Here is a 21,400-nt window from a genome sequence, read left to right on the forward strand (position 1 = left end):
GGAAACCTACTTCCCTGGATAATGGCGTACCAGAAGCCAGAGATTGTTACTAGAAAAATCTCAGTGTCAGGGATGGGATACCTTCCAGTGAGTTATTGGCTGAGGAGGTCTTTAATGCCCCCTAAACATTACAGGCAATTGCCAAGGCTCTTGGTTTCCCATAAAAACTAGATGGTAACACACCACTGCTGCAGATTTCACATGCTTGGGCTGCAGATCACTGAGAAATCAAACTGAAGGGGTGCTAAAAAACCTCCTCCCTATGACTAGCTGACAGAAACCTGGAAAAAGCTACATTACATGCTGCCCTATGGGAGAGAGAAGTCATCAACACTGATAAACAGTAGTGGACATTGTAAGCTTTAAGATTAGCCAGCCAGGGGCAATAGTGGTTGGTTAGGGGAAAACCAGCCACTCTTTAATTGGACTGGAGGCCTGCTCCACAGGAGGGAATACATGTGTGATACTGAAAACCTAGTCAAAAGCCTAGGGTGGGGGAGGTCATGAGCTCTAGGGAAATAACATCAGCTGCTGTCTGGCTAAACACATATATTATACTACCAAAATGCCCTGTAAATACTTTTCTTAATGTCCTTACCCATATATTAATGCTCCTCTTACTTGTGGTTAGATAAGCTTCTCTTTTCAGATGGCAGTGACCACTGGGAAGACTTAAAAGTCACCATAGGGCTTAGAAGTGATAGTGGGGTGTTCAGACTAAGATGTCTCTATCACACTTTCCAAGGCTCACGATAAGAGCCAAAAGAAAGGTATTACTGCTTACAATGTAATCATCCAGATACAAAATGTCCTGGATATCCATGACCTTGCAGTGTCTGGCACTACCTACACAACAGCCTCATAATAGAAGGAAAAGATGATGTCATCAAAAGTAAAGACAAATTGAGAGGGGGAGGGGATATGATGGAGAGATGTCCTTGAGGGAGGAAAGGGAAGAAGGGGAGGGAGTTATGGTTTATTGCCCAAGATTATGGATGTTGTCAATAAAAAAAAATTAAAAAGAAAGTTTCTACATAAGCAATCTTTGCAAAAACAGTATTCTAAACTGGGTATGGTGGTACACACATTAAATCCTAGCACTCAGAGGCAGAGGTAGGATGATCACTGTGAGTTTAAAGCTTTGGGGGGAAAAAAATATTGGGCTAGGGAGATGGCTTAGCAGTTAAACGCTTGCTTGTGAAGCCTAAGGACCCTGGTTCAAGGCTCAACTCCCCAGTACCCACGTAAGCCAGATACACAAGGTGGCTCATGCATCTGGAGTTCGTTTGCAGTGGCTAGAGGTCCTGGTGAGCCCATTTTGTCTGTTTCTCTGCCTCTTTCTCTGTCTGTTGCTCTCAAATAAATAAAAATAAACAAAAACATTAAAAAAAAATTTCTTTGGCCAGGCATGGTAGTACAAACCTTTAATCCCAGCACTTGGGAGGTAGAGGTAGGAGGATTGCCATGAGTTCAAGGCCACCCAGAAACTACATAGTGAATTCCAGGTCAGTTTATGCTAGAGTGAAACCCTATCTTGAAAAACAAAATAACAAATAATAATAATAATAAAATAAGATGGGCGTGGCAGCGCATGCCTTGAATCCCAGCACTCTGGAGGCAAAGGTAGGTGGATCACCATGAGTTTGAGGCCACGCTGAGATTGACTGAATTCCAGGTCAGCCTGAGCTACAGCAAGGTCCTACCTCGAAAAATCAAAAAACAGAAAAAAAAATTTTTTTTAATTTAGCTGGGTGTGGTGTGCATGCCTTTAATCCCAGCAGACACACAAGAGGCAGATAGAGACATAAAAAGAATGGATGAACCAGAGCCTGTAGCCACTGCAAACAAACTCCAGGCGCATGTGCCACTTTGTGCATCTGGCTTTACCTGGGTACTAGGGAACTGAACCTGGTCCTCTAGCCTTGCTGACAAGTGCCTTAACTGCTAAGCCATCTATCTCTCCAGCCCCAGGATATACATTTTATAATAATAATTTTGTTTTAATGACATGCAAAATTTAGCTAATAGGTTTTTGTTTGTTGTTTGTTTTAAATTAAGATCTAAATTTCTTTGTTTTCTGGGGTTTTTTTTGGTTTGTTTTTGAGGTAGAGTCTCACAGAAGCCCAGGCTAAACTGGAATTCACTTGGTAGTCTCAGGGTAGCCTTGAACTCATGGCAATCCTCTTACCTCTACCTCCCAAGTGCTGGGATTAAAGGCATGTGTCACGACGCCCGGCCTAAATTTCTTTAAAGACTTGACCAAGACCAAGCATTCTACAGTATCAGCAAATTATTCTTTCCTCAAAGAAAAATGGGTTAGAAACCCTGGCAATAAAGGCAGGTATGGTAGCTCATGTCAAATCTCAACACTTGAGAAGGTGAAGCAGGACACTGTGAGCCTGGGCTACAGGGTGGGACCCTTCCTCAAAAAATGATGTGGGGAGGGGGGAAGAGGAGGTGGCTAGAGAGATGGCTCAATGGTTAATGGCACTTGTTTACAAAGCCTGCTGGCCTAGGTTCAATTCTCCAGTACCCACTTAAAGCCAGTTGCACAAAATGATATGTGTCTGGAGTTAGTTTGCAGCAGCAAGAGGCCCTGCCCCCCCCCATACTTTTATTCTCTTTTGCTGGTAGATAGATGATTGATTGATTGATTGACAGATAGATAGATACATAGATAGATACATACATACCCATCCTGGTGATATGTACCAAGAGACCAATGTGAGCAATGAGGAGGATTCAGATAACAGTCCCAGATTCTAAGGCCCTTGAGGGCAGCCTCACCTGGCTGGAATGCTCTGAGCCTTTCTTTTTTTCCCTTTGGTTTTCTGTGTCTGTTCTTCACCATCCACTTCATCTTCCTTCACCAATTCATTGACATCGTCTTCACTATACTCACCACCTGAAATCATGTTATAGAGTGGTCAGACAAAGAGAAACAAAGGTTTTCACATCAAAACATTTTTGTTAAGCCTTTAATCCCAGCACTTGGGAGGCAGAGGTAGGAGGATTGCGGTGAGTTTGAGGCCACCCTGAGACTACATATTAAATTCCAGGTCAGCCTGAACTACAGTGAAACCCTACCTCAAAAAGCCCAAAAAAAAAAAAAAGTTAAGAAAAAAGTCTTGGGGCTGGAGAGATGCCTCAGTGGTTAAGGTGCTTACCTGCAAAACCTAAGGACTCAGTTTCAACTCCCCAGTACCTACGTAAATCCAGATGCACAAGGTGGCACAAGCACTTACAGTTCCTGGAGGCCCTGGTACAACCAATTTTTTCTCTCTCTCAAATTTTTTTTTTCCCTTAAAGAGAAAGTCCTGGCAGGACATGGTGGTGCACACCTTTAATCCCAGCACTCAGGAGGCAGAAGATCACTGTGAGAAGGCCAACCTGGAACTACCAAATGAATGCCAGGTCAGCCTGGGCTAGAGTGAGACCTACCTTTTAAAAAAAAAAAAAAAAAAAAAAAGAATCTCTCTTATTTAGAGGCTGTAGGAACTGGTGTAATGGCTCAAGTCAGGAATCCCCACACTTTGTGAAACTAAGGTATCACTGTGAAATTTGAGGCCAGCTTGGGTTACAGAGTAAGTTTCAGGTCAGCCTGGGCAAGAGTGAGATCCTGTTTAAAAAAGAAAAAAATATATACCAAAAGGTTACAGGACTCACCATAAGAGTTCCCAAATAACAAAGCTGTACTTAAGCTTTAAAAAGATTTAACTGGAGGGCTGGAGAGATGGCTTAGCTGTTATCATAGACAGCTTCAGGTTCGCTGAGATGAACTTCCAGACCAGGCAAAATTATAGAGGAAGAGATTTATTAAAGTTTACAGATCCAGGGGAAGTTCTATAATGGCAGAAATTGGACCCTTCTTAAAGGACCAAGCAGAGAAAGAAAGATGCCAAAAGCCACATAGCACACTTCAGGTAGAACTAGTAGGCACTTTGCTATCTTTAGATTGGAAATTCAAATCAACCACCATACCTTAAGATCTGCCAAGTGACACCTCCTCCAGCCAGGTGGCTGCGGATCCAAACTACAAACTAATAAAGCACTGAATATATTCAAACTACCATTGTGGCTAAGGCATTTGCCTGCAAAGCCAAAGGACCCAGGTTCCATGACCCAGGACCCACATAAGCCAGATACACAAGGTGGCGCAAGCATCTGAAGTACATTTGCAGTAGTAGATGAAGCCCTGGCACGCCCAATCTCTCTCTCTCCCCCTTTCTATCTCTAATAAGTCAAATAAAATTAAAATGAAATTTAAAGAAGAAAGATAATTTTAAAACTTTTTGTTTTGTTTTGTTTTCCAAGGTAGAGTCTCGCTCTAGCTCAGGCTGACCTGGAATTCACTATGTAGTCTCAGGGTAGCCTGAACTCATGGCAACCCTCCTACCTCTGCCTCCCAAGTGATGGGATTAAAGAGCCAGAAGCTGAGTGTAGTGGCATATGCCTTTAAACCCAGCACTACAGACTACATAGTGAATTCCAGGTCAGCCTGGGCTAGAGTAAGACCCTACCTCAAAAAATAAATAAATAAATAAATAAATAAATAAATAAATAAATAAAGAGCCAGGTGTGGTACTGAAGGCTTTTAATCCCAGCACTCTGGAGGCAGAAATAGGAGGATCACCAACAGTTTGAGGCCACCCTGGGACTACATAGTGAATTCCAAGTCAGCCTGGGCTAGAGTGAAACCCTACCTTGAAAAAACAAACTAAAAAAAAAAAGTTAACTAGGCTGGGGATATAGTTTATTGGCAAAACTCTTACCTAGCATGCACAAAGCCCTGCACTCAATCCCCAACATAACATTAAAAATAATAATAATTAAAGAATAACTATAAGGGGCTGGAGAGATGACTTAGTGATGATAAAGGTGCTTGTCTGAGAAGCTTAAGGACCCAGGTTCGATTCCCCAGAACCCATGTAAGCCAGATGGACAAGGTAGTGCATGCATCTGGAGCTCATTTGCACTGGCTGGAGGCCCTGGTGCGCCCATTCTGTCTTTGTATCAATTATACAAATAAGATAATTTAAAAAAAACTATTAGACTATTAAGAGATTAGAGACTAATCGACATTAAAACAATAAAAATCTGTGATTTCTTTAATACTTTTTTAAAAATTTTTTTATTTATTTATTTGAGAGCGACAGACACAGAGAGAAAGACAGATAGAGGGAGAGAGAGAGAATGGACGCGCCAGGGCTTCCAGCCTCTGTAAACGAACTCCAGATGCGTGTGCCCCCTTGTGCATCTGGCTAACGTGGGACCTGGGGAACCGAGCCTTGAACCGGGATCCTTAGGCTTCACAGGCAAGCACTTAACCACTAAGCCATCTCTCCAGCCCCTCTTTAATACTTTTTAAGAGAAAAAAATACAACTCCAACTACTACTAAAAAATATTGACCTGAAAAAAAAAAGTTACTGAGCCGAGTATGGTGGTGCACTTGGGAGGCACAGGTGGGAGGATGGCTGAACTCCAGGTCAGGGCTACAGCAAGACCCTACCTCAAAAAAAAAAAAAAAAAAAAAAAAAAAAATACTGTTTTGTATTGGCATGGTAGCACATACTTGCAATCCCAGTGCTCACTAATCTGAGGCAAGAGTTTCAAGTTACACGAGTGTCTGAGGAAATGAACCTGGGTCAGCAGGCTTTACAAGCAAGTGCTTTTTTTAAAATACTTTTTTTTTAAATTTATTTGAGAGAGGGAAGGGGAGAGAGAGAATGGGCATGCCAGGGCCTTCAGCCACTGTAAATGAATCCCAGACACATGTGCCCCTCTGTGGATCTGCCTTACATGGGTCCTGGGGAATTGAACCTGGGTCCTTTGGCTTTGCAGGCAAGTGCCTTAACCGCTGCACCATCTCTCCAGCCCAACAACTGCTTTTAACTGGTGGGCCATCTTCCCAGTTCTAGTATGTTGTTTTCTTCAATAATAATGTTGTCAAAGGCTTTCTTTGACTGTGTTCATGGGTGGATGTGTGCATGTATGTATAAATGCATGTTGCAGCTGGAGGACAGCTTATTCCTTAGGGGTGATCACCTTTTTCGAGATAGGGTCTCTGTTGGCCTGGAGCTCACCAATTTGGCTAGAATTGCCAGCCAGCTACATGAAGGGATCTATCTACCTCTCTCCTCCTCCCCAGTGCTGGGATTACAGGTGTGTGCCACCAAAACCAGATTTTCTATGTGGCTTCTGGGAACCAATCTCAGGTCCTCACACTTTCAAGGCAAGCACTTTACCAACTGAGCTATCTTCTCAGCCCCTTCAATAGGTCTTTCTTTCTTTCTTCCTTTTTTTGGTTTTTCAAGGTAGGGTCTCACTCTTGTCCAGGCTGACCTGGAATTAACTATGTAGTCTCAGGGTGGCCTTGAACTCATGGTGATCCTCCTATCTCTGCCTCCCGAGTGCTGGGATTAAAGACGTGTGCCACCATACCCGGCCAGGTCTTTCTTGATACAAAATCAAATGTAAGATTTTTCTTTCCACAACTTGCTGCAGGCAAGGATCCTCGGGTTCTCTCTCCCATGCCACCCTCTCCCACAACAGAACTATCAAATACAGTAAGCCAAGCCAAAAACAAAACAAAACAAACAAAAAAAATACACACACACACACACATATATTTTTTCACAAGAATGTTTCAAGCCAGGAGTGGTGACACACACCTTTGATTCCAGCACTCAGGAGGCAGAGGTAGGAGGATTTCTCTGAGCTTGAGGCCAGCCTGAGACTACATAGAGATTTCCTGGTCAGCCTGTGCTAGAATAAGAGCAAAACAAAAACACACACACACAAAAGAATATGTTTTAAAAAGCAAAACAGGTCTGGGGAGATGTGCCTAGAGCAATGGGGGACAGAATCAGGAATCCCAAGGCTCATGGCCTAACTGGTCTGGCCTTCCTGGTGGCAAAGAGTAAGAAAGACCCTGCCTCAAACAAGGTGGAACCAATAGTTTGAGCCTGTCCTCGGACTTCCATATGCACATCATGGAACGTGTGCCCACACATCCACCATATACATGTACATACACAAAATGGAAGGAAAAAAAGCCAGGCGTGTTGGCGCAGACTTTTAATCCCAGCACTCAGGAGGCAGAAGTAGGAGGATCACTGAGAGTTCAAGGCCACCCTGAGACTAAATGAGTGAATTCCAGGTCAGCCTGAGCTAGAGTGAGACCCTACCTCTAAATACCAAAAATAAGGGGGGTGGGGTCAAACATTAGTCATTACAGAAGTGGAGCACTTGGGAGGCAGAAGTAGGAGGATCAGCATAAGTTCAAGGCCACCCTGAGACTACATAGTGAAGTCCAGGTCAGTCTGGGCTAGAGTGAGACCCTACCTCGAAGAAGGAAAAAAAAAAAAAAAAAAAAACAATTGTCAACTCATGTTCTGTGGATGATGAAGAGCAGCTATCACTCTCATTATCAACAGGAATGATAGTATAGAAAAGCCTAGCTGTTTCTTATAAAATTAAATATACACCTAACAACCAGGGCTAAGGAGAGGGCTCAGTGATTAGAGGCACTTGCTTGCAAAGTCTGCCAGTACACATTTAATTCTGCCACAAAAAGCTGGATACAAGGTTGCACATGCATCTGGAATTCGTTTGTAGCAGTAAGAGAACCTGCCCCCCCCCCACACACATGCACACAAATAAATACATATTTAACCTAGCAACCCATTTCTAGGTAAAATATTTTTATGCCAAGAGAAGTGAAAGCCCACACTCACATAAAGCTGTTTAAGTATTTTATAAACACATTTTTAAAACAGTGGACACTGGAAGCCTCAAGTTTGGCCAGACAGGCCAAATGACCAAACGGGTACATAGGTGCATGTCTGTTCTGGGGGAAACCAACTGCTCCAATTAGGACTGGAGGCTCACTCTATGGGAGGGAATACATGCCTGGTACTGAAAACCTAATCAAAAGCCTATGGCAGCCTGGGCTAGAGTGAGACCTTACCTCAAAAAACAAACAAACAAACAAAAAAAGCCTATGGCAGGGGAGAGTATGAGCCTTAGGGATATAAAACCTGCTCTTGTCTGGTTAAATATATGTATTATGCTCACCAAACTGCCCTGTAAGCACTACACTTAATGTTCACATTCCTATGTTAATGTTACTCTCACTTTTGATTACAGAAGCTTCTTTTTTTCATATGGCAGTGACCACTAGGATGACCCAAAAGGCAACACAGTGCTGAGAAGAGGGAGGAACGTCCAGCACAAAAACATCTCATACCCTCCAAGGCTCAGGGTCTGTTGCAGAAGAGGTGGTGGAAAGAATGTAAAAGCCAAAGGAAAGGTACCACTCCTTACATACAACTGTCCAGACAGAAATTGGCCTTGATATCCATGACCTTGCAGTGCCAGCAATACCTTCACAAGACCCTCATAATGACGGAATATGATGGAGAGTGTAATTATGAAGGGGGAAATGGGGGGGGGGAATTATCATCGTTTATTGTAAGGACAAAAGTTGTCAATGAAAAAATTATACATTAAAAAAAAAACACCTTTTCTGCAGTCACAAAGAACGCAGAAAAGAAAATGGTTCCTCCATTCAGAAGGCAGAGGTAGGAGGATCACCATGAGTTCCAGAGTACATACTGAATTTCAGGTCAGCCTGAGCTAGATACAGTTAGACCCTACCTCGAAAACCAAACCAAAAAAAAAAAAGGGGGGGGGGGAGATGGATAAGCATTGGCACATACACATGGTAACCACTACTCGGCAACACAATAAAACAAATTCTACATAAGCAAAACAACTTCGGTGAATCTCAAACAACATTTCATGATCAGAACAAGAATCTGGACACAAAGAGCTATACTGTTCTGACTTCATTTCCATTACTTTCTGAAAAAAGCAACACTGTAGCTTTAAAGCAAACCACTGGTTGCCAAAGAACAGCACAGTAAATTCTGGTTGGGTAGAGAGCAGAAGCTTTAACTTTGGGGAGATGGCTCGATGGATAAGAGCACTCACCATGTAAGCATGAGGGCCTGAGACCATCTAGGCTTGATCCCCAGTACCTACGTAAACAGCTAGGAATGTCCACACACACCTGTAACCCTAGTCTTGTGGGGAGCAGACTAGAGAATTGATGGAGTTTGCTGGTCAGCCAGTCTAACCAAAATGGTAGCCCTAGGTACAGTGGGAGCCTTAGTCTCAAGGAAACAAGCAGAAAAGCAATAGAAGACACTAAGTGGTCTATGGCCCCATCACCCTGAACAAACCTGATCATCTGATCTCGGAAGCGAAGCAGGGGCAGGCCTTGGATGGGAGAAGACACTAAATGTTCTCCACAGTATGTACATATTACACAAAAAAAACATACACCATACACATACCACACCCACCACAAATACTATATACACCCAGGAAAAAATAGTGCTATTGATATCCTTATGAAACAGGAGCAAGATACTACTTTTAAAAAAATAAGGAGGCCGGGCGTGGTGGCGCATGCCTTTAATCCCAGCACTCGGGAGGCAGAGGAAGGGGGATCGCCATGAGTTCGAGGCCACCCTGAGATGACAGAGTTAATTCCAGGTCAGCCTGGACCAGAGTGAGACCTTACCTCGAAAAAAAAAAAAAAAAAAGGAGTATTCAAAGAACAAATACCAGGTTATAGTGGCACATGCTCCTTCAATCCCAGCACTTGGAGGCAGAGGTGGGAAGACTGATGTGAGTTCAAGGCTAGCATGAGACCACAAAACGAGTTTCAGGTCAGCCTGGGCTCGAGTGAGACCCTACCTTGAAAACAAACACACACACACACATACAAAAAGAAGTGGCTGGAGAGATAGTTCAGCAGTTAAAGGTGCTTGCTTAAAAGCTTGACAACCAAGACAAGCGTGGTAGCACAAACCTTTAATCCCAGTACTTCAGAGTCAGGGGTAGGAGGATCGCCATGAGTTGGAGGCCACCACCTCAAAAAAACAAAGTAAGTAAACAAATAAAACAAAGCTTCACAACCTGGATTTGATTCACCAATACCCACATAATGCCAAATGCACAAAGTGGTGCATATGTCTGGAGTTCATTTGCAGTGGCAGAAGGCCCTGGCATGTCCATATACTCTCTCAAAAAAAAAAAAAACAAAAAAAAAAAAAGAACAGCCGGGCATGGTGGTGCACGCCTTTAATCCCAGCATTTAGGAGGCGGAGGTAGGAGGATTACAATAAATTTGAGGCCACCCTGAGACTATAGAGTGAATTCCAGGTCAGCCTGAGCTAGACTGAGACCCAAAAAATAAAATAATAAGTAAAAAAACAAAGAGGTTAAGCCAGGTGTGGTGACATACACCTTTAATCCCAGCACTGGGGAGGCTATAGGAGGATGCTGTGAGTTCGAGGCTACAGAGTGAGTTCCATGTCAGCCTTGGCTAGCATGAGACACTACTTGGAAAAATAAAAATTAGAAGCTTCAAAATAAAGAAAAGGGGCTGAATGGATGGTTTAGCTGTTAAGGTGTTTGCCTGTGAAGTCAAAGGTCCCAGGTTTGATTCCCCAGGACCCATGTTTGTTTGCAGTGGCTGAAGGTCCTCCTGGCACACCCATTCTATCTGCCTCTTTCTTTCCCTCCCTCCCTCCTCCTCTCTCAAATAAATAAAATTAAAATAAAGACAAGACATTCTCAAAAAATAAAGTAGAGGGCAGAAAATGTTCCCAGAGGCTTAATGATTGAAAACAGACTTATGCCAAAATATATATCAAGTCAGGCATGGTGGCACATGCCTTTAATCCCATCACTCGGAAGGCAGAAGTAGGAGGATCACCATAAAGTCAAGGCCAGCCTAAGACTACATAGTGAATTCCAGGTCAGCCTGAGCTAAAGTGAGACCCTACCTTGAGGAAAAAAAATACCACGTATCTGACAATGGGAGCAAAGAGAAGATTCTGTTAGTTTCTGCACACAGATACTATAAACACTTTTTCCTTTACAGTGCCAAGGACTGAAGACCAAACCCAGGGCATTGAACAGGCCAGGCAAGCACCTGAGCTACATACATCTCCAGTCCCCAAAGCAGACTTCTAAATGGCAACGCTGGTAACCAGAAAGCAAAGCAACACCTGTAAAATTCTGATGGGAAATTATTTTCAACCTCAAATTCTGTATCAACCAAACAGGCGAGTCTGAGGGAAACAACAGCTTTTAGATAATGGAGGTCTCTAAGATTTTGCCATGTGTCTTTCCTCAGACAGCCGGGTGTGGTGGCACACGCCTTTAATCCCAGCACTCAGGAGGCAGAGGTAGGAGGATCACCGTGAGTTCAAGGCCACCCTGAGACTACAGAGTTAATTCCAGGTCAGCCTGCACCAGAGTGAGACCCTACCTCGAAAAACCAAAAAAAAGAAAAGAAAGAAAACACTGAATGCCTATCTGCAATGACGGGCTAAGGGGTTGTGGACTGCACGGTTGAAGTGTGTGTGTGTGTGTTGGAAACATGTGTTGTTAGAAAGAGACTACTTATGGATTAAAAGAAACTAGCAATATTACAGTGGAAAAGTGGAAGGCAGTTTCCTCCATGGACTAAAATGAATGCATAACTTCAATTAAGATGTAAACTAGACCATGTCTTTGGTGGCCTACTCCTTTAATCCCAGCTGGCTCTCAGGAGGCAGGAGGTGGTCAGCCTGGGACTACAGAGTGCCAGGTCAGGCTGGGCTAAAGACCCTACCTTGAAAAAAAGTCAACAGCAAAAAAGTAAACTAAGCTGGGTGTGGTGGCACACGCCTTTAATCCCAGCCCTTGGGAGGCAGAGGTAGGAGGATCACTGTGAGTTTGAGGCCACCCTGAAACTACACAGTGAATTCCAAGTCAGCCTGGGCTACAGTGAGACCCTACCTCGAAAAACAACAAAAGTAATCTGCAAAAATGATCACAGACTACATTTCTAACTTCCCCGGGGAAGTTAGGAGTGTAGCTGAGAGGTAAAGTATGTTCCTAGCATGTGGGAGGTCCTCAATTCTGGGAGTAAGGTCAGAGCAGACAGTGTTGGTAGATGAGAATGAAATCAAGGAAAGCACGTAGGAGAAACTATGGAGATTCCTAGTGAAAGGCAAGGGTAGTCCACAATGAAAGAGCAAGAAATGAAATTAATTTTCCACGTACACACAAGTTTTTATTTTCATCTTTTGGCCAGGTTCTTGCTACGGAGTCACGATACTGACTAGAGTGGCCTCTAATCTGCTGTGATCCCAGCCTCCCAAATGCTGGGATTACTAGGGACAACATGGAACTTTTTGATTGGATGGACAAAATAAGGATTTGGGGGAGGAGGCGTGGCTGTTTTTTCACCAAAGCAACCATACCAGAACAGACAAAATGAGGAAGAAAGGGGTGTTTGGGTAATAAGATTTATGTTGGCCCCATTCAGGTTTGTGGTTAGCAAAAATAAATTAGATCTGAAAAGGCATTAATGGGTAGACATTGCAAAAAAGCAAAAAAAAAAAAAAAATTATCATAAGCTTGTAAACTTTTTAACAACCGGATGGATCCCTTGTGCGCCCAGAAAGTGGTCAGATCTGTCTTGGACGAGATGGTAGCTAGCAACTTCCTCAGGCCAGGTCTGAGAACAACCTGGAACGCTACGGTAGGCTTCCTGAAGACTCGAGAAGCCGCGGTGTCGTCCCGGAGGACGGAAGGCGTCCCCGGAGACTCCTTGTTCACCGGCCGGTTCCCGCGCTGCGAGGGGGCGGCGGCCGCAGCTGGCTCACGGAGGACATCTGCACAGCGCGGGCCGCGCACGCGCCTCGGGCCCAGGCGGGCAGCGACCCGGCACGAGGACGGCGAGGCCCGAGCCCACGCGCCCCCAGGGCCCCCGAGCCCAGGCCCGTGCAGGGAGACCGGCAGCGCCTCGCGCGAAGCGTGGTGTGCGGCAATCCGCCTCTTGCCACAAGCAGAATCGCTCACCCGACGGCACGTAGTCCTCGTCCTCCTCCGAGGTGGAGAAGTCTTCCGAGTCGAATTCTTCCATGTTGCTGCCGCTTGGGAGACCCGCAAAGCACACGACTACAGCGGCTAACCCACAACTAAGGTCCAGCGAGAGAGACCATAGAGCTACAGCGGCAACAGCTAGCGTAGCCCTGGTGGTGTCTGCACAGGCGCAGACAGCGCCACGTGGTCAAATCACGACACTTCCGGCGACACGCCCTTGGCCCCTGTGGGATTCTGAACCGTCTGGAAGCGATGCATGCTGGAACTTGTAGTCTTCAACCTCTCGCGCTGTCTTAATTGAATAAACGCCTTTAAATAAAATTACACATCTGTGGAAATACAATTCTCTCCCATTGTTTGTATCTTGTATTTCCAAATTCTCTTACTCACTATTTTTTTTTGGCTTTTCGAGGTAGGGTTTCACTCTAGTTCAGGCTGAACTGGAATTCACTATGTAGTTTCAGGGTGGTCTCGAACTCATGGAGATCTCTGCCTCCCTAGTGCTGGGATTAAAGGCGTGCACCACCATGCCTGGCTGTGGTGGGGGAGTGGGGGCTGGAGGGATGTCTTAGCTGTTAAGGCGTTTGCCTGCAAAGCCAAAGGATCCAGGTTTGATTGCCCAAGACCCACATGAGGCTGATACAAAAGGACGCGCAGGCGCCTGGAGTTCCTTTGCAGTGGCTGGAGGTCCTGGCAAGAGAGAAGGGGCACGCCAGGGTCTGTAGCCGCTGCAAACTCCAGATGCATGTGCCACCATGTACATCTGGCTTACACAGGTGGTACTGGGAAATTGAATCTAAGTCTGTAAGATTGGCAACAACTGCTAAGCCACCTCTTCAGCCCCCGTGTTTAGTATTCATTCCCAGGTGGTCTCCCATCTAAGTACTAACTAGTCCCAACCCTACTTAGTTTCCAAGATCAGACATAACAAGGTTATGAGTTATCAGCAGACTCAAAGAAACCTTACCAAAAGCCTCAGTTCAGTATTTACTAATTCAGCATTAGAGACACCTTTATAAACCTCACTACTGTGAACTAGGATCTATTATGTTCTAGAATTCAGACATATACATGATTTCCTTCATGTTCATCCATACGACAATAAGTCATTTGTCAATCACTGAGCAATCTCTCCAGTCCAACAAACATGTTTGTAATACTTTATTATTTTTATTTATTAGAGAGAGGGAGAGAGAATAGGCACACCAGGGCCTCTAGCCAGTACACCCAAACTCCAGACACATGTACCACTTCTGCAACTGGCTTATGCAGGTTCTGGGGAGTTGAACCTGGGTCTTTAGGCTTTGCAGGCAAGCACCTTAACCTCTAAGCCATCTCTCCAGCCCTTAAACGCTTGCTTGTGAAGCCTAAGGACCCTGGTTCAAGGCTCGATTCCCCAGTACCCACGTAAGCCATATGCACAAGGTGGCTCAGGCACCTGGAGTTCATTTGCAGTGGCTGGAGGCCCTGGTGCATCCATTCTCTCTCACTCTCTCTCTGCCTCTTTGTCACTCTCAATTATATATATATATATGTATATATATATATATATATTTTTAAAGGACTGGATAGATGGCTTAGCACTTAAGGTGCTTGCCTGTGAAGCCAAAGGACCTCGGTTAGATTCCCCAGGACCCACGTAAGCCAGATGCATAAGGTGGCACATGTATCTGGAATTGGAATTCATTTGCAATAGCTAAAAGCCCTGGCGTGCCCATTCTCTCCCTCTCTCCCTCTCTTTCCTTCACTCAAATAAATAAATAAATATAAAATATATTTTAAAAAATGGGCTGGAGGTGGTGCGGGTTGGTAGGAATTCCCTGAGGAAGTGGAGGCGGGAGGAACACAAGTTCCGCGTGCAGCTGGGACCCGTTGGCGGTGACGGTAGCGGACGCCGGCACCGCCCACAGCCCGGTCATGCAAACTTTGGCAAATACAGCAAATCTGCAACAGACTTGCAACCTCCAAAAGCATCCAAAAATGTTGGCATCCATATTCAAGAGATGCCTTACAAATATAAAGAATGTAGAAAAGATTTTATCAGTGACTCATCCTCAAACCAACATCAGCAGGCTGATAAAGCAGATAAGCCCTACAGATGTAAAGAATGTGGCAAAGATTTTAAATATCACTCAGTCTTAAGTATACACCAAGTGGTTCATACTGGAGCAAAACCATACAAATGTGAAGAATGTGGCAAAAGCTTCAAAACTGATGGGAACCTTAGACAACACCATCTAATTCATACAGGAGAGAGACCATACAAATGTGACGAGTGTGGCAAAGGCTTCAGTAGGTCTATAAAACTTACAGAACATCATCTCATTCACACTGGAGAGAGACGTACAAATGCCAGGAATGTGACAAAGCTTTCAGGAGTAACACAAAACTTAATCAACATCGTATACTTCATACAGTAAATAATCCATACAAATGTGAAGAGTGTGGCAAAACTTTCAGGAGTAACACAAACCTTAACCAGCATCGTTTAATTCATACAGGGGAGAAACCATACAAATGTAAACTATGTGGCAAAGCTTTCAGATCTTGTCCAAACCTTATCACACATGAAAAAATTCATACTGGACCGAAACCATACAAATGCAATGAATGTGACAATGCCTTTAAGTGTTCTGTACACTTGATTCAACATTTGAAAATTCACTGGGAAGGACTTCCCTATAGATGCAACCAGTGTGGCAAGCGCTTTAAGTATTACTCACGCCTTAATGATCATCAGATTATTCATACTGGAGAGAGACCCTATATATGTAAAGAATGTGGCAAAGACTTTAGTCATTCTTCATGTCTTAATAAACATCAGATGCTTCATACTAGATAGACACCCTATAGATGTGAGGAATGTGGCAAAGCCTGTTACTGTTCTTCCCATCTTAAACGACATCAGAAGATCCATGTTGAGGGACGCTACCATTGTCAAGCATGTGACAAAGCCTTTAATAATCGGTCAACCCTTCTTGTACACCAGAAAACTCATACTGAAGCAAAACCCTATAGCTGTCTGGAGTGTGGCAAAGCATATTTCTGTTCTTCTCAGCTTAAACGTCATCAGAAAATTCATACTGGAAAGATACCCCATGCTTGTAAAGAGTGGCAAATTCTTTAATAATTGCTCAATCTTTAATGTCTACCACAGAATCCATAGTGGAGAGAAATTCTGTAGTTGTATGGAATGTGGCCAAGCCCATTACTATTGTTCTCAGATTAAATGACATCAAATAATTCAAACTGGGTTAAGACTATACCTGTAAAAATGTTGAAAAGGTTTTGTTGCTTCTTCAAGCCTTAAACAGCACTAGATGATTCTTACTTGAGCAAAACTCTACCAGTGTGAAGAAAGGCAAAGCCTTCAATAGTAGTTCAACCCTTACTCAATGCATGAGAAAATCCCTGTACATACAAAGAAAATATCAAAACCTTTAACATTGCACAGCATTTACCAGAGTCTTAATCAGTACATGAGGGAAACACTACAAATATAAGGACTGTGAGAGAACTTTCAAGACTTAACACTTACTAGACACCTAACAGTCCATAGTGGAGAGGGACCTACAATCCAGTCATGCCTCCTCTCCCAGAACAGCCAAAGGATATACATGAAGTCCTTTTACACAGTACAGAAGGTTGAAAAATTGAAACTCCACTCTTAATATATATGAAATAATTTGTTTACAAGTGAAACCCCATAGCTACATACAGAATGTCAAAGCACTGAATTGCTTATAATTTACACAACATCATTAATGAGGTTGAAAGAACTAGAATGTTATAGTTCTTGGATATCTCTTGAAGGGTCCTCCTACTGTTTTCTTAACAGACCATAGAATGCATTTTAAAATACCGTGCATATTTTGTGTGAGTTTTCCTTAATTAATAAAAGTGAATAGGTTAGGTGTGGTGGTTCACACCTTTAATTCCAGCACTTGGGAGGCAGAGGTAGGAGGATCACTGTGAGTTTGAAACCAGCCTGGGACTAAAGAATTGAGTTCCAGGTCAGCCTGGGCTATATTGAAAATCTACATTGAAAAAAACAAAATAAATAAAGTAATGGCTCTTATGTGTCAAAAAAAAAAAAAAAAAAAAAAAGGGCTGGAGAGATGACTTACCAGTTAAGCACTTGCCTGTGAAGCCTAAGGACCTTGGTTTGAGGCTTGATTCCCCAGGATCCATGTTAGCCAGATGCACAAGGGGGCACACGCATCTGGAGTTTGTTTGCAGTGGCTAGAAGCCCTGGTGCGCCCATTCTCCTCTCTCTCTGCCTCTTTCTGTGTCTGTAACTCTCAAATAAAAAAAAAAATTAAAGTTAAAATTAAAAAAAAGAACGGGCTGGAGAGATGGTTTAGCGGTTAAGGCACCTGCTAAATTTAACTCCCCAGGTCCCACATAAGCCAGATGCATGAGGTGGTGCATACATCTGGAGTTCATTTACAGCAGCTGAAGGCCCTGGTACAACCATTCTCTATCTGCCTCTTTCCCAGCCTCCTCTCAAATAAAACAAATAAATTAATTTCAAAGGGGAAAGTTGGGGGGGGAAGGGAAGGTATTACCATGGGATTTTTTAATAATCATGAAAAACGTTAATAAAAATTGAAAAAAAAATAATAAGTAATAAAAAAAATTAGTTGGGCGTGGTGGCATACACTTTTAATCCCAGCACTCAGGAGGCAGAGATAGGAGGATCACCATAAGTTTGAGGCCACCCTGAGAATACAAAGTGAACTCCAGGTCAGCCTGGGCTAGAGTGAGACCCTACCTAAAAAACAAAAGAAAACAAAAATAAATTTCAGCCTGGTGTGCTGGCTCACACCTTTAATCTCAGCACCTGGGAGGCAGAGGTAGGAGAACAATCATGAGTTCAAGGCCACTCTGAGACTACATAGTGAATTCCAGGTCAGCCTGGATAGAGTGAGTCCATACCTCGAAAAACTGCAAAAGAAAAAAAATTTTTTAGAGTTTTATTGGTTTCCTACAACCTTAAAAAAATTATTTATTAAAAAGAGAAAATCTAGCCGGGCGTGGTGGCACATGCCTTTAATCCCAGCACTTGGGAGGTAGAGGCAGGAGGATTGCCATGAGTTTGAGGCCACCCTGAGACTCCATAGTGAATTCCAGGTCAGCCTGGGCTAGAGTGAGACCCTACCTTGAAATAAATAAATTAATTCCAGATGCATGCCCCACTTTGTGCATCTGGCTTACATGGGTTCTGGGGAATTGAACTTGTGTCCTTAGGCTTTGCGGGCAAGTGCCTTACCCACTAAGCCACCTCTCCAACCCTATTTCAAACAAACTTTTACTTTTGTATTCTTTGTTTTTGCTGTTCTTGTTTTTTCGAGGTAGGATCGCACTCTCTAACCAAGTCTGACCTGGAATTCAGTAGTACCAGTAGTAGTCTCAGGGTGGCCTTGAACTCACAGCGACCCACCTACCTCTACCTCCTGAGTGCTAGGATTCAGGGCATGCACCACCACACATGGCTTCCAGCAAACTTTTAAACAAAACAGACTTAGAAACTTAACTGAGGGAAAGTTGGGGGGGGGTAGGGAGGGAATTACCATGGGATATTTTTTATAATCATGGAAAATGCTAATAAAAATTTTGAAAATTTTGATAAAAAAAAAAAGAAACTTAACTGATGCATCATCAAATCTACTGAGATTGCACAGCTCAGCTTGTTACACATTTAGGCTTGTACAATCAATGCCAAATCAATTTTAAAACATTCCGTCACCCCAGTTAAAGGAACTTTTGTGGGGCTGAAAAGATGGCCTAGCGGCTAAGGTGCTTGTCTGTGAAGCCTAAGGACTTATGTTTGAGTCTCCAGGTCCCACGTAAGCCAGACACCACTGTGTTCAAGGCCACAAGCATGCAATGTCACACATGCACATAAGGGAGTGCATGTATCTGGAGTTTGATTGCAGTGGCTTGAGACCCTGGTGTACCAATTCTCTCTCTCTCTCTTTCTCTCTCTCTCACTTTAAAAAAAAAAAGGAAATTGTTTGCAAAGCTTGCTGTCCTGGGTTTAATTTCCAAGATTCCCCACACATAAGCCAAACATAAAAAATGTTGTGCAATGCCAGGCGTGGTGGCGCACGTCTTTAATCCCAGCACTTGGGAGGCAGAGGTAGGAGGATTGCCATGAGTTCGAGGCCACCCTGAGACTCCACAGTGAATTCCAGGTCAGCCTGGGCTACAGTGAGACCCTACCTCGAAAACCAAAAATATATATATATATATATTGTGCAAATGTCTAGTATTCATTTGCAATGGCAAGATGCCCCGGTGTGTGCACTCGCTCACATGCTGTCAGTCACATATGTACACACACACACACCCTGTTGCAGTCAGGTTCACAATGCTAGTAGAAATCACCCAAGCAAGAGCAACTTGTGGGAAGAAAGAGGTTTATTTTGGCAAACAGGCTCCATGATGCCAGGGGAAAATGATGGCATACGCAGAGGGTGGACATCACCCCCTGGCCAACATAAGGTGGGCAATAGCAACAGGAAAGCATGCCAAACACTGGCATAGGGAAACTGGCTATAAAATCCATAAGCCTGCCCCAACAATACACTCCCTCCAGGAGGCACTAGTTCCCAAATCTCTATCAACTGGGAACCTATCATTCAGAACACTTACGTTTATGGGGGAAGGGGACACCTGAATCAAACCACCACATACAGCCCCTGGCCCCGCTAAACTGTTATCCATGATCTAAAATGCAATGCGATCAGATTCAGTCCAACTTTCAAAGTCCCCACATTTTTTTTTATCAATCCTAATGATGTTCAAACATTCCCATAATCCAAGGGTTTTTTTTGTTGTTGTTGTTGTTTTTTTTCTTTCCGAAGTAGGGTCTCACTCTAGCACAGGCTGACCTGATATTCACACTGTAGTCTCACAGTAGCCTTGAACTCATGGTGATCCTCCTATCTCTGCCTCCTGAGTGCTAGGATTTAAAGGCATCACCATACCTGGCTAATCCAAGGTTTGTTTGTTTGTTTGTTTGTTTGTTTATTTGACAGAGAAAGAGGGAGTGAGAGATAATGGGTGCACCAGAGACCCCAGCCACTGCAAATGAACACCAGACGCATGCACCCCCTTGTGCATCTGGCTAACGTGGGTCCTGGGGAAATCGAACCTGGGTCCTTTGGCTTTGCAGGCAAATGCCTTAACAGCTAAGCATTCCTCCAATCCTCCCCCACCCCCAAGGCATTTTAACTGGGTCATTAAAAAACAACCCAAAACATAATGGCACAGAATAAAAATTCACACTGCAAAAGATGGCATTGGGCATAGCAAAGAAATATTCAACCAATACAAGATTTAAATAGGGCAAACATAAAACTCTGTAGCTCCAAGTCCAACAACTCTAGTCAGTGACAAATCTCCAAGCCCAGTAATTCTAACCAGCAACAAGTATCTGGAGTTTCAATACCACCCCTCCAGCTAGGCTACTCACAAACCTGGAAAACTTCATCAGGGCTGGTAGCTCTCCTTGCCAGCCATCTCATGATCCCGGCATTTCCACTGGGTCTCCACTGCAACCCACAGTTCATCCTCACAGCTCCATCAGGTCTCCATGCAGGCAATCCTGTTTTACACTGCCCATGGCTGTATCCAAAACACAAGACTGCATTGCAAACTTAATGATGCTCTCTTTCCTGCATTTCTTATATACCATAATACCATGTGGAGTGCCAATTTTGTTAATCCAAGAGGGAATAAAACAAGACTTTGAAGAACAGGATTCTCCGCTCTTTCAAAAGATTCTGTGTTTTTTGTTTTGTTTCTGTCATCCCAATGCATGCCAGATGGCCCAGTCTCAATGGTTGTAATCTCATATAATCACAACTGAACAAGCCTAAATTTTGGCCCAAAGATTTTTTTTTTTTTTCCGTGCCATATCCCTCTGCTCACATCAGTATGTTTCTACACAGAGCAACCCTACACCCATTCTCAGGACACAAGCATAACAACAAGCCTCTCACACAAACTGCTTCTAGTCCAGTCCAAGCAAAGCTCTTTCTCACCCTCACAAGCCAAACCTCACAGTCCAAAGTTCTTACTATAGTCAGGTCTTGCAGCTCTAACCAGAATAGTCCATCAAGCTGTACTTAACCACACTGCAAGGTGTCTCTTGGGCCAAGGTTTCAAATCCTTCCACATTTCTCTTGAAAATCAACTCCAAAAGACCAAAGCCACACAGGTGTCTAGCAGCAATCCGACTCCTCAGTACCAACTGTACTGTTGCAATCAGGTTCACATTGCTGGCAGAAATCAGCCAACCAAGAGCTGCTTGTGGGAAGAGGTTTATTTTGGCTAACAGGCTCGAGAAGATCCATCATGGTGGGGAAAAACAATGGCATGAGCAGGAGGCATTAATTTCCAAATCTCCATCAGCTGGAAACCTAGCAGTCAGAAGTTATG

The 21,400-nt window shown here is 43.7% G+C and overlaps 1 protein-coding gene across 1 annotated transcript in view; it reads right to left on the minus strand.

Moving 5' to 3' along the window:
• Cfdp1 (craniofacial development protein 1) overlaps positions 1 to 13,129 on the minus strand; it is a 153,286-nt gene extending 140,157 nt beyond the window's left edge. Inside the window, exons 1-2 of the mRNA XM_004659615.2 lie at positions 12,929 to 13,129; positions 2,788 to 2,905 (exon numbers count right to left, since the gene is read on the minus strand). Coding sequence (XP_004659672.1) covers positions 2,788 to 2,905; positions 12,929 to 12,992 — 182 coding nt within the window. The 5' untranslated portion in view covers positions 12,993 to 13,129. The remainder of the gene's footprint in view (positions 1 to 2,787; positions 2,906 to 12,928) is intronic.
• Between the last annotated feature and the right edge of the window lie 8,271 nt (positions 13,130 to 21,400).

This window comes from Jaculus jaculus, chromosome 1 (genome assembly GCF_020740685.1).
Source record: "Jaculus jaculus isolate mJacJac1 chromosome 1, mJacJac1.mat.Y.cur, whole genome shotgun sequence".
NCBI lineage: Eukaryota > Metazoa > Chordata > Mammalia > Rodentia > Dipodidae > Jaculus > Jaculus jaculus.